At 37.2% G+C, this 12,870-nt stretch overlaps 1 protein-coding gene across 1 annotated transcript in view; it reads right to left on the minus strand.

The window, feature by feature from the left end:
- FAM160B1 (family with sequence similarity 160 member B1) overlaps nt 1–12,870 on the minus strand; it is a 34,001-nt gene that overhangs the window by 17,718 nt on the left and 3,413 nt on the right. The window contains exons 2-5 of the mRNA XM_015815817.1: nt 8,541–8,619; nt 7,570–7,739; nt 5,892–5,996; nt 5,595–5,717 (exon numbers count right to left, since the gene is read on the minus strand). Coding sequence (XP_015671303.1) covers nt 5,595–5,717; nt 5,892–5,996; nt 7,570–7,739; nt 8,541–8,619 — 477 coding nt within the window. The remainder of the gene's footprint in view (nt 1–5,594; nt 5,718–5,891; nt 5,997–7,569; nt 7,740–8,540; nt 8,620–12,870) is intronic.

Genomic DNA, 12,870 nt, shown 5'->3' on the forward strand with positions numbered 1-12,870 from the left:
TAATAATTCCCAATTTTCTAAATGTAGTTACAGTAGAAAACCTGTTTATGGAAAAAGTCGCAATGGCTCTAATAAAATTCAGAAGGTTAGCTGCTAGCAGCCATCTACCACTCATTAAAAACCTTAACACCTTCAACAGTATTAATTCTATATATGTCTACTCTGAAATGTTGCAATAAATTCAGTCGGAAAAACTTCCAAGAATAAACATACGATTCCAAATTTGTAAGATTCTCTCAAGGTCACCAGTTTTTGCTCCATGGCTATGAGTTTTGGGTTGATCGTTATGGCAATAGTGAATTACTATAGACTCTAATCCAATTGGGCTGTTAAAACTTTTAAACCAAGTTCAGTTTATATATTATAAATTAGGTATGCAGAACATGGTGAGATGCATTTCCTCATGTATCAAACAATCAAACTTTCTATCACCATGGATATCTTGAAATCACTGGATATATATTGGCAAGCCTAAGCAGTTCGGTTAAACTGTATTCATAATTTCATGTTTGTTTGTTTGTTTTTGTTAAATTTATTTGCCACCTATCTCGCCATGGGGCTACTCTAGGCAATTTACAACATAAAAATAAACGAAAAGCGTGCAAGCAAAACAAGAATATCTGGATTACTGCAATGCATTCTACATAGGGCTGCCCTTGAAGACCACCCAGAAGCTTCAATTAATCCAGAATGCAGCAGCAAGAAAAGTAAAGGGGGCCCCTAGGTTTGTCCATGTAAAACCTCTGTTGCATGAGCTGCATTGGCTTTCCAGTTTATTTCCTAATGTAATTCAAGGTGCTGCTCATCACCTTTAAAGGCCTATATGGCCCAGGGCCAGGCTATCTGCGGAATATCTGCCTGAAGTTCAGTAGGCCTCCACCTATTTAGCCTTCCATAAGGCTGTAAATCCCTGACTTTTCCATCAAACATTGTAAGATCAGAAAATCAAACTGATTTGGCACCAGGTTTTTATTCTTTTTAATTCTTTAATGTTTTTACTTGAGTTTTACAGCTTTAATATGATTTTATATGTCTTTTAATTTTTGATTGGGAGCCATCCAGAGTTTGCTGAAAGATGGGTGGCTGTATAAATGTTTTAAATAAAAAATAAAATAAATATAATCTATATATGTGATTTGTGATATTATAAACAAATTTAAATTCAAAATTAACAAAATTGAAGAATTAAAAATTCAGCACCCTTGTAACTTTAGACAGTCTCTGAACAAGTAGTCAATAAGTAGCAACTATCTGTACAACATGACATTGTCACATTAGTTTTGACTGATGTAAAATATGGGGGAATGTTTTTTTCCCTTTTTTAAAGTTTCTTTTAAGACTGAATTATTTATAAATAAAGATGAGATTAAATATTTAAATAAATATTTAAATGCTGGGCGTTCCTTCTGCAACGGCAGAAGGAACGCCCAGCTGATTGCAGCCGCCTGCCCCAGCAACGGCAGAAGGAACGCCCAGCTGATTGCCCGGCCGTGAGATAGATGGACGCAGACTGGATGGGGCCCAGGTGTAGGAGGGCGGATGGTGGCCTGGGATGGTGGCTTGGGAGGCGTGTGGGGCAGTGCGGTGCTAACGAGGGTGGGGCTGGCGTGTTCACAAGGGTGGGGCTGGAGCATGGGCTATGTAAGGCACTGGGAGCAAGCGCCTCCCAGTGCTGACTTTAATCTGCATGGAGTGATTAAACTACCATATGTCTAACGTTCCTGCTTGCTGGCTGGTTTGTGAAGCGCCAAGACAGGACGGTTTGACAACAATACTTAAAAAACAACAGGATCTTAACAGGATTCATCCTCAATTTATTAGTCCTCATCATGCCATAACAGAATTCAAAGTAGACTAGAACCTAGCTCTGATGCAACTGACTTCCTAATTATTTCACTAAGCAATTTCGTACTGACATTAAACACAGGTCACAAAATGGATCCTTTGGATACTCCACACCTTAATAATGAAGCTGACCAAGTTCCCTAAATACACAATATTGTGATTCCAACTATCACCCATACAGCCAGTCCAACAAAATATTACTGCACAGTCAGTAGTTATCTAATGTGATTCAGAGATCCAGAAGTACATGGTTATACTTTCACATTTCTCTCTCTCAGCAGATCATCTATAAGGATAATCAACATGATGCTGGAACGGTTCTAGATAATCTGTTTCTTCCAAAAACACTTAAAACTAACCAACTACCTGTCTCAAATACCTTAGTGTTCATATATACTTGGAATTAGTGGAGGAGTCTTCTTCAGCATAAGCTGTCCTTCTGTGTCCTTGAAAATGATCTCACCATTTTATTAGTAATTTTATGCATCTAATTAGTATTTATTAGCCACAACAGAATCAAGCTGTACATTGTGAGGAATTTCAGTGCACACTAACTGGAACTATTCCCAAAACACCAAATTGGCAGCGCTCTAAAATGTCTTCCATAAGTGTTATAATTGTATGTCCAAGTCTGTGTAGCAATACTTTTCTCAAAAGCATTTAGCAAAATTATGATAAAAGAGATGAATCTCCATCACTAATTCTGTTTCACTAGAATAATTCTGTTCAGCACCTCTCAAGGATGAAATTGTCCTCTTTGGTTTAGGTCAGCCTTTCCAGGTAGGCCAGACTGGAAATACAACCAAATGATCTAATTCTACCTTAGGCTACATTAATAGAATCTTGCAAGTCTGATAATGAAAACCTCCTGCTGTCTCTTTCAATAGCCTGAAAAGTTAGGAAGATTCCCTTTTGCGTCTCTCCTTCTGTACATATTATGCAGTTGAGAGTTACACCATCTTTTATCTCATCATTCCCTAGGCAATACCTCTTCCCTGTTTTCCAAGGTCATTCCCACATACCATTACAGTTTAAAACTCTCACACAGTTGCTGGTAAAAATAGCAATTTACTCAAGGCAGAATAGATAACGGCAGTCAAGGAAAAGAATGTAAATCAAAACAACCTCTGGAAAAGAAATCTTGTCTGAGCAATTTTGCGTTTAACAGGAACATGCAGAAGAGTAATTAAAATCCAGTCCAAAGTTCAGAGAGTTAGGTTTGTCAGCCACTCCAAGGTCAGAGTTTCATGAGGAAGATTCACAAGAATGATATGCCAAAGGAAGAAATCAGACAGTTGTCTCTAATAAAGTAACAGATAAAGCTGCCTTTTAAATTAGGCTGCAGACAGCTATCTTTAATCAAGAGCGTTACTCCCTTGTTTGACAAGAAGCCTCATTGAGCACCTGTACTCTGTTCTCTGCTTTACTCTCTGAATCTGAGAACTTGGAAGGTGAAGCTGATAGCTCCAGCCATTCCCATGGTGCCTGTGTTTGATCAGCCTCAGGTGACTCCTGACAAGAGTCTCCTGAGGTTGATAGTCCACATGTTCAGTTAGAGCAGCTTCTTAAAGAGTCTGAGTCCTTGGGTCATGGCACTATCTTCCTCCCCAGAACTCCATCCAACCTCAGCTGTAAACTTATGCTTCTGGAAGTATTATGGAAGTGACATATCAGAGGTGGAGCATGAACTTGGAATGCATCCTCACCACCATTCTTCTGGGCCATTTCTCTTGTAGTCCATCAAGCAATGTAATCAGTGTTGATACTTATTGGAGTCCAAAATATGTGCCACCTCATACTTGGGCTCATCATTTATCATGATAGGTAGTGGAGGCAGAGGATTTGAACAATGAGACATTGGAGCACCAACTGCCAACAATGATCTATGGAAGACATGGTATACTTTATTTGATGCAGGTAGTTTAACATGATAGGTTACTGGGTGATTCATAGCTTTAATTAGTCTCCAATTAATGAGGCAGCTGCAGGTTATTGATATTGATCAGCAAAATGTTTATTTTTATTTTCTTTTGCTTTCCATACCTGAAGGATTTGGTGGATTGCCTTCAGTTCCTGCAAGCATTAATTGCAGATGTAATTGATTAAGTAGGGGAATCCAGAGGGGGAAAAAACAAAGATGGAAACCATAATTAATAAGAATGTTATTTGTATAGAGATGTGATGTTCACTGTTTTAGGCACATTCCTCTGAAGCCAGAAATTTAGTTCAATTGTCTTGATGGTAAGTTACATAGCACCAGAGAACTGGCTTTCTTGGAACATTCTTTGACCAGCAGCAAACTGGGCATGAAACAACATATTGCTCTACTTCTGTCCTGTAATGTGGCCACCAGAAATCTCTAGCCATCTACTGCTAAGTCTTAAATGGACCAAAACGCTCTGCTGGTGGGCTGTCATGACATAGATGCAGAACAGTAACCTGCAAGGCTCCAACAAGAACTCAACCTTGAAAGAATAAGACATTTTGATCCAATACCATGGGGGAGGTTATTACATATATAGCTTCAATTTCCTTCCAATAGGCCTGGGCAGTAGCAGGTAAGGCATGGCTGTTCTTGTAGTTCCTGAAGTAAATACAGTGGAACATTGGAAGTAACAATTTTTGGGGGGAGATATAGTAGTAGCAGCTGAGAGTTGATGTCTGATTTTTTTATATTATGGCTTCCTGGAATGGGCATTGGTATGTTTGTTTGGGCTGCTAGGTATATAAGTAATTTTAAAATTAAAACAGAAGAACAGCAACTACTGGATTTGTCTTTGGTTCAGCTTCCTGGTTGTCTGAAGATGCTGATGGTCAAGGTGTATGGCCTCTTACAGCAGATATCACCAAGTTTCACATGTGGCTTCAGTTGCTAACAGTTCTTTTTCCAAGATGGTACACATTTTTTCAACTGTGATAAGTTTGATAAGTAGCACCCACAAGAGAATAGGATGAAGGAATGTATCTGCCATGAGCAACAGCATTCCCAGGGCTACATCATAGGCATCAGTCCCTATGACAAAAGGCTGTGTTGGATCTGGATGATGAAAGGTGGGCTGAGAGATGAAAGCAATTTTTTCTACTGAGGAATACACAATCTTCAATAACCTGGATCAAGTGAATATGTGCTCCAAAAGTGATTGGAAGGCTGTTATTTCTAGTTTGATGAAGAAATTCTCTTATAGCAATGGGATTGCTGACATAATCCTAGTCCCTAATGATTAAGCTCAAGTGCCTTAAGGTTCAATTTTATTTATTTAAAAGATTTATATGGCTGCCCATCTTAAACAACTCTGAGTGGCTTACCAACAAAACAGCAAAACCTTTGAAATCAAGAGAAAATTATGAGTACACATTAATCTAGTATTGTTTTTCCATGCAAATCCAACCTTTCTAAAGATTTCTATCCAAGGAATCTGTGAATTAGGAAGCAACTCAGTTTAAATTGCTTCAAGATAATAAAAGTACTACAAATATATATTACAAGGAATGTTAGGGTACAAAAGTAAAGTAAAAGGCTATGCTGGATTTATGAATAAATATGAATTTATTATTTGTAAAAAAATGGAAAAGTATGCTTAACAAGGCTTAAATAATTCATTAAATATTATATTTATAAAAGTATTGTGTCTGCTAGTGACGCACAATTTTGTGCAAAATTGAAAAGACTCTCTTAAGAAGAACTGACTTTTCAACACTTAAACAGGCTTTTCAGTAATAAAAGCACAATCAGCAATGGATTAACTTACTTCAAGAAAAAAATTAACCAGGTATGGATCTTGTTTCAATTTTGAACATACTGTGCAGAGAAACTGGATTTCTTCATTTTCTGTAGGTGTTGCAAGAACTTCGCCACAGAGTCTTATTAATTTCTGTTGAAAAATTACAGAAATATTTTTTAAATCAGATTTTTTAAAAAAGTAACAATTTCCACTGATTCTTTTGTAGAAATACTCTTAGATGTCCTTAAAATAAGAAAACAAATATATTTAATAATCAAAAAGAATGTATTTTAAAATGTACCATTTTTAAAATTAATCCAATACCTGTACAGGTCGGTGTACATTTATGTGTGGAAGAAGAGGTTGCTGTATTCTTCCCAGAAGTTTAGTATAAAAAGATAAAACCTGCTGTTTCATGCCTGGAGGACACTAGGAAAAAAATGAGCAAAAATTAAAAACTATATGGAAACTGATGAAAACAATTATTTTCAATATTTTTATATGTGTAGCTTTAGTTGACAAGCTTCTGATATTACATAGAGATTTATTTTTTAACTTGTACAGTATTGAGCTCTTCTGAGTTCTATTTTGATTGAAAGGTGGCAACAAATACTTAACAGAATACAAAATTATTTTTATAACAAGAATATATTTTATAACAAACAGAACACAATTACAGTATTTAAGAAAATTGAATTTTCATAATACACCTTACACAGCAGAGTCAAACATGTAGTACCTATTGGAAATACCTTAAAATAAATATATCTTACTATGATTGTTGACAGTTTCTTTAAAGATTTCCAGCAGGTGCTATGTGCTTGCCCATGTGGACTCTGAATCACATTTTACCACCTGAATTAATCTCAGCCCAGACCTTTTTTGTACATCATACTAGCATTTTAAACTAACAGTGATACATGAGTGCATAGGCATGGTTGCATTGGTTGGATGAAAAGCAACCAATATGGTTTAGGTATGACTTATTGAAAATATCTTCATGATCGTTGGTCCTATTTGAATAGGTCTCATCCGCTCAATCCGCCAGAGTCTGTCTTCACATGCTTGGGATAGACAAAACCCTTGCTCACCGAATGTCGAAGATACAACAGCTACTCTCAACCTGGTTTGGCCAGCCTGTCGAAGCTGTTGCCCAGGGTGTGGCCGCTGCGCATGTTACAGCTACTAGGAGCCACAGGTGAGAGCTGAGTGTCAGGTGGGGACCAAAGGCAGTTTCTGCAAGCGATGTGGTACGCTGAGAGCACGGCAAGACACGAAAGATGCCCTGGTCAACCACTGCGCCCAGCCCATCTCCAACTGTCTCGACTTTTGTCCTGCCATTGGAACAAGATGGAATCTGGGAAGAGAGAGTGAGGCTGACTATGCGCACCTCTCCCTCACTTTAATCCAATCCACGCGCAAGTCTTGACATCTTGCCCATAAGATGTCAAGGTCTTCATCGAAATCGATGGACAAACAACAACAATTGAAAATGTAATTATCATTTGTGGCCCTAAAACTGTTAGACGAGGCCATGTATGCTGACACTTTCCCAGCAGCAATCTCACACATGGGAGGGGGAGCTACAATGAAAGTTAACATCATGGAAAGGATGGTGATTTGCCTTTAAAGCAATACTGCACAGTTTGATGAGATTTACAATTCAGATCAATCATGAATTGATAATTTCAGTAAAGACTAAGATAAACTGGGCAGGAGAAAATAGGCTTGAATAACTCAGGAACAAACCAATTCAGCATTCAATAGTTTTCAATCTGCCCAACTTGCGAGACTTTCACATACAGTATGTCATGTGTTTATGCATGATTCTAACTCTTAGTAGCAATATCTCTTCCTAAATTATCCTAAAATATCATTTCCAACACATCAGTTTTTGTTCAACAAGACTGGAAGAACATGGAAGATTTAATATGTGTTAAATAAATACAATTACATCCAATCATAAAATCTGGCCTTTATTGATAAAACCTGATATACTTACATCAGCCTTGCCCAAGGTGTATAATGTTTCCAAGATTTTGTGATGTAGCAGATATTCCATACAAGGCCCTGTTTCCCCAAATTCCCTTTCATTTTCTTCTTGAACTAAAATGTCCAACATCTGCTCCAGATGTGATGGAATATTGGTATCAGTCACAGGAGCTTTGTCATCTACAGAAAGCATTTACATTAAGATCCAGCTTCATTAGCATGGTATAATAACTTACAATATAGCAAATATTCTTTTTATTTACTTTTAAATTTTCTCATGTTGATAGAATAGAAAACGCAAATGTATGTGTTATTTTTATTAACCACTGAAATTGGTGCATATCTGTTGGAATTAGCTTATTAAAGCAAATGGTTCATGATATTTTGTAAAAAAGGACAGAAAACTCTTGCAAAAAGTGCTTGGGAAAAAAGTCAGTTATATATCATCTTCGATATTACTAATTACACATATTTTCCGATATTAAATCTCAATATAAAATATATTTAAGCCATGAATAAAAGCAAACAAACCATTTATACTATTGGTGTAAAAATTAACTGAAGCCTAAGTGGTATTTATTTATCTCAGAACATTAAAAGCAATGGAGATACAATTTCATCTAAGGAAACGGTTACATTATAAATAAGCCAATGGAAAGTTTACTCCATTTCCTCTTATGCAACTTTCTACAAATAAATGGTATTTCAAGGTAAAGAAAGTCAAAGTCACAAGAACAACTTGCAACAGCTGAACCTCTGGACTTCTAACATCACAAATGTGTTTCAGAAGTGTTGCCAAGTACACCATCTAGAGGTCATCAACTAGATTTCCCTTTATTTTATTATTCCTTGGATCTGATTCTGTATATGCCATATGTGCAGAACTACAATTCCCATCCACTGAATTGCTGAAGGACAATAAATTGAAGAAGATTATTTTAGATCACTACTTTTAAGTGACAACAAAGAATTTTGTCTTACCTGATGTTTCTATGTAATAATGGGTAATTGCCTTCCAATGATAAACAAAGTCCTCTTGCAATGGAAGGGAAGGTGCAAGCTGAAAAAATACAAACAAGTGGAAGATATTTTCTTCAAAATATGTATTTTATATTCCTCTAAACATCTCTGCAATTTACTTATGAATTTGTCACAAAATATACTTGACAGATACATTGTTCAACAGGACAATGATATAAAATACAGCTGTCATTAAATCAGGTTACATAATTCTGAAAAAAATGATCCATAGAACTATGTATATTATCTTTTTTACTTTTTTACTTTTACTTATAAAATTTTATTCTGATTTTATTTAGGGGAAAAGTTAAAAGGAAAAATTATAACAACAAAAAAAAGCAATATGACAAGGACCCTAACAAGACTTACGATCTTTGGTTCTGTGACCATTTGAAGTTACAACAGTGTTGAAAAAATGGACTTATGGCTAGTCCCAGGATTACAAGCACTTAAGTACCCTTGCTGTCACATTATCAAAATTTGGGCCCGCCTGCACTTATAGAAGGGGTGCTTCAACTCCACATACCTGCCTATATCCCCTTCCCCATCTCTGCCCTTTTGGTATTCCACACTCCACCATATACCTCTGTTCACAGCTGCCCTTGGCTATCTTCTTCACCCTGCTAATGGCCCAGGATCCAGGTAGTGGTGGGTGATGGTAAAGCTTTGAGATACATGCGGTAAGGTCAGCAGAACAATGGAACTCATTTGTTGAAGAGAGCTAACTAGGCCTGGAGTGGTGGCAATGCTTGAAGAAGTGGAGATATTAGGGCTTCTGGACTATGCAATACACACTGTGTAGTTGTGCTGCAAGTATTCCTGGAAAAGTGGCCTGCAAGGATGTCCATTCACAAAGATGCCCAGGCACTGCCATAAATGCTGTTGGCACTGGGATATTTAAGAGTGGCATCCAGGGCCAGCAGTTCTTCAGGCAGATGGGTCCCTGATTAGGACTGCCATGATCAAAGCTTACAAACCTATGCCTGCAACAAAAGCCTATGCCTGCAACACACCCTCCTCCATGGTTGCTAATATTGCCTCTGCCACACATGCCAGAGAACTCCTTTGTTTTTACAAGACTACCCACTCCACAACCTATCTGGCCAATGGGGAGGTGAACCATATGATGGAAGGGAGGGCTTAGCCATTTAACTTTTAATGTATTGAACATCTCAAGTGTCTTAAGAGCTTTTTCTGATTGGCCAAGCCCTCTACTTTATCATGTGGCTTACCTTCCTTTCCCAGACCTTACTAGTGCTTTTCTTGGTTGGTATTTGAGAATAAAAGACTGAGCTTTCACTAGAGGAAAAGATACAAAACATAAAACAGGGTCTGTGGCTGATAAGAGATTTTTTGTTTGGTGAACAAATTGCTTTCTACTCTGCAATGCCCAATTCAAACACTTATCTGCTGTCATACACACATGGATAAGCAAGCTGAGTAGCTGGGGAAAGTTCTCATGCACCTCTCTTTGATTGATTGTCATTGTGTGCCATTTTCCTTCTTATTGATTGGAGTTCACTGCAGGTAGAGCAGTCCCACTGAATTTTGCTCCCTTTACAGGGGGAAGGCTGGGCCGAAAATGAGCAAAGGACTTATGGGTAGCTTCTACTGATGCTAAACTTTTTTTCTTCAGCCCTTGCTGAAGCTTGCAGGCTGGTTTACCAGAAGTGCTTGGAACACAAGTTGCAAAGTGTGTACTGCGCCTTCCAGAAGCCCGTATCCTTTCTTTTTCTCCACTTCTGCCCCCACCGGAAATAGTGCCTCCCACACAACCTCCATCTTTGCTCAGAGAATTGCCACTGGCTCTCTTGTCTTGTCTCGAAATAGGGAGCCACACCAAAAATTGTACACTGCTCAGGGTTGGTTCAGAACTAGAATAGTCTATAATAGGGGTGTCAAACTGCCGGCCCACAAGCCAGTTGCATCATGCGGAGGCCGCACTCACTCCAGCTCCAGCAATGCGAAAAAAGTCACGATATGTCACGACACATCACGTGATACGGTGAGTTTGACATCTGTGGTCTATAAGTATTATAAATGCATAAATAAACATTTCTAATTTTTTAACATGACTGATTTAATATCATACCATGCCAAAACCTGACATCCCCAAAATGACACTAAGTGGCACCAGATCTTGGCAGCAATCTAATGGAATGACTTGTAAAGAACTGAGATTGAGAAAATATAACATGCTGTATATATTTATGGACATGTATGTAAAAAAAGATAAAGATGAGTTATCAATATTAATCTTTAAATCTAGGTCCGGACATATTCTTATTATCAATTTGAGCTAGTAAACCAGCACATTTCAAAATATAAAACTGTAGTTTTAATTCCCAAATATTACAGAAACTATGAATATCAATCTAGAATTTAGTATTTAAATTGGAATTTTTGCACATATCCCAATTTTTGTAAAATATATAAAATAAACTGAAGCTAGTTTATAATATATATTTTATAATATATATTTTTAAATGATCTATTTAAATGAGAAATACGTGCAAACTTTTGTCTGCACATTCCATGCTTATCACTGTATTTTATTTCAACTAAAAACATCCTGTTTAATTTAGCATAATTTCCTCCTACACCCAATCTTATACTATAATAAATATGATCTGAAATCATCATTACCCCAAGGCTTTAAATCCTGCTTTCCTTAAATTGCTGCCTAGTAATTAGTTTCTTGGCTTAACTTTAATAGGAAACAAATTCTCAACTACAATGGGTAAGATCTTACTTTCTGGAAATCAAACCATACAAATTATATTATGATATAGTTCTGGATATGCCTGTGTATTTTTTCTCACTTATTTTGCACCCGTCAGTGCTTACTTTATGTTTTTCCTTTGTGGTTGGCAATACTACTATAGCAGCCATTGTGCCATCAATAAAAAAAAGTCCATTTGTGACTTATTCAATACCAGAATTATTTTTTCAAAATCCAAAATACCAAAAATGTCCAACAATTCAAATTGTTGTGGCTCTTCAGGCTTAGCATATGTGAATCCTGCTAGTGATTTTAATGAGCCACAAAATTAGCTGCTTCTTCTTCTTTTTTTGCTCATTCAGCAAACTCTGAATGAACACAAAAAAATTAAAAGTATGTAAAACTTTGTAAATTCAGCTAGCACTTATATTAGAAACCCATACTATTTAATAATTTGAGTTTTACTACTCTGATAAAAAAATACCTGTTAATTGGATTGATGCTCTAAAATCAATCATTTCTACAATAATTCCTTTGGGGCTTGCTTTGTAAAAACATAAAATAAAATCAATCTTTGCATATGGATCATAAATTTTATTTACTATGCACTGAGAAATGTTTGTTTGTTTTGTTTGTTTATTTAGATTTGTATACCGCCTTATCTCCCTTACGGGACTCAGGGCGGTGAATAGGCGATAATAAAAATCACAATAAATATCTATTCTAAAATCAAATTAAATAAATAAAGGCCTGCTCTAAAATACCCCATATAAAAACCTATACTAAAACCAAATTAAGACTATGCCAGGCCAGCCGCACGAAATAGATGGGTTTTCAGGGATCGGCGAAAAAGGCGCAGGTCCGCAGTTGTACGTAGGTCGGGGGGTAGGTCATTCCAGAGGGCAGGAGCTGCCACAGAGAAGGCTCTCCCCCTGGGGGTCGCCAGCCGGCATTGACTGGCCGACGGCACCCTAAGGAGGCCCTCTCTGTGGGAGCGGACTGATCGAAGGGAGGTATGTGGTAGGAGGCGGTCTTGCAAATATGTATGTATGTATGTACCAACTGTTATGATCTGGACAATAAACAGCAATACCATTCCCTACCCCTAGTATTAACAGCCCCAATACACCAGTCTTTCTAAGTAATGCATAAGATGTATGATTTAACAGATTAATGCAAATAACATATACACTAATTACAAATGTAATTTGTACAAATAAGGGGTCTGCATTTTCTGTTCCATGGTAAAATTGTGAATATCAAAGTCGTGTATAGCAAGATCTTGAATCTATAGGAACTGAAAAGTTATGTTCCAGACCCTACAATTATCCTCTTCCCCTGAGAACTTTATTTCTCTTCCTTCCATAGCTATTGTCTATACAATATACCTCCTTCTTCCCTCAGTCACGGTGGATATCACTGGGTCAGACTGATAGGGCTTCAGGTGGTCTGTTCTTCAGATTGAATTTAGTTGGCTGGTGATATACATAAATGCTCCATTTGCACCTTTTTGGGTCATATTAGTTTTTCTGCTCTCTACTGCAGGGGTCTCCAACTTTGGCAACTTTA

The sequence above is a fragment of the Protobothrops mucrosquamatus genome, unplaced genomic scaffold (genome assembly GCF_001527695.2).
Source record: "Protobothrops mucrosquamatus isolate PMUCROS unplaced genomic scaffold, P.Mucros_1.0 scaffold378, whole genome shotgun sequence".
Taxonomy (NCBI): Eukaryota; Metazoa; Chordata; class Lepidosauria; order Squamata; family Viperidae; genus Protobothrops; species Protobothrops mucrosquamatus.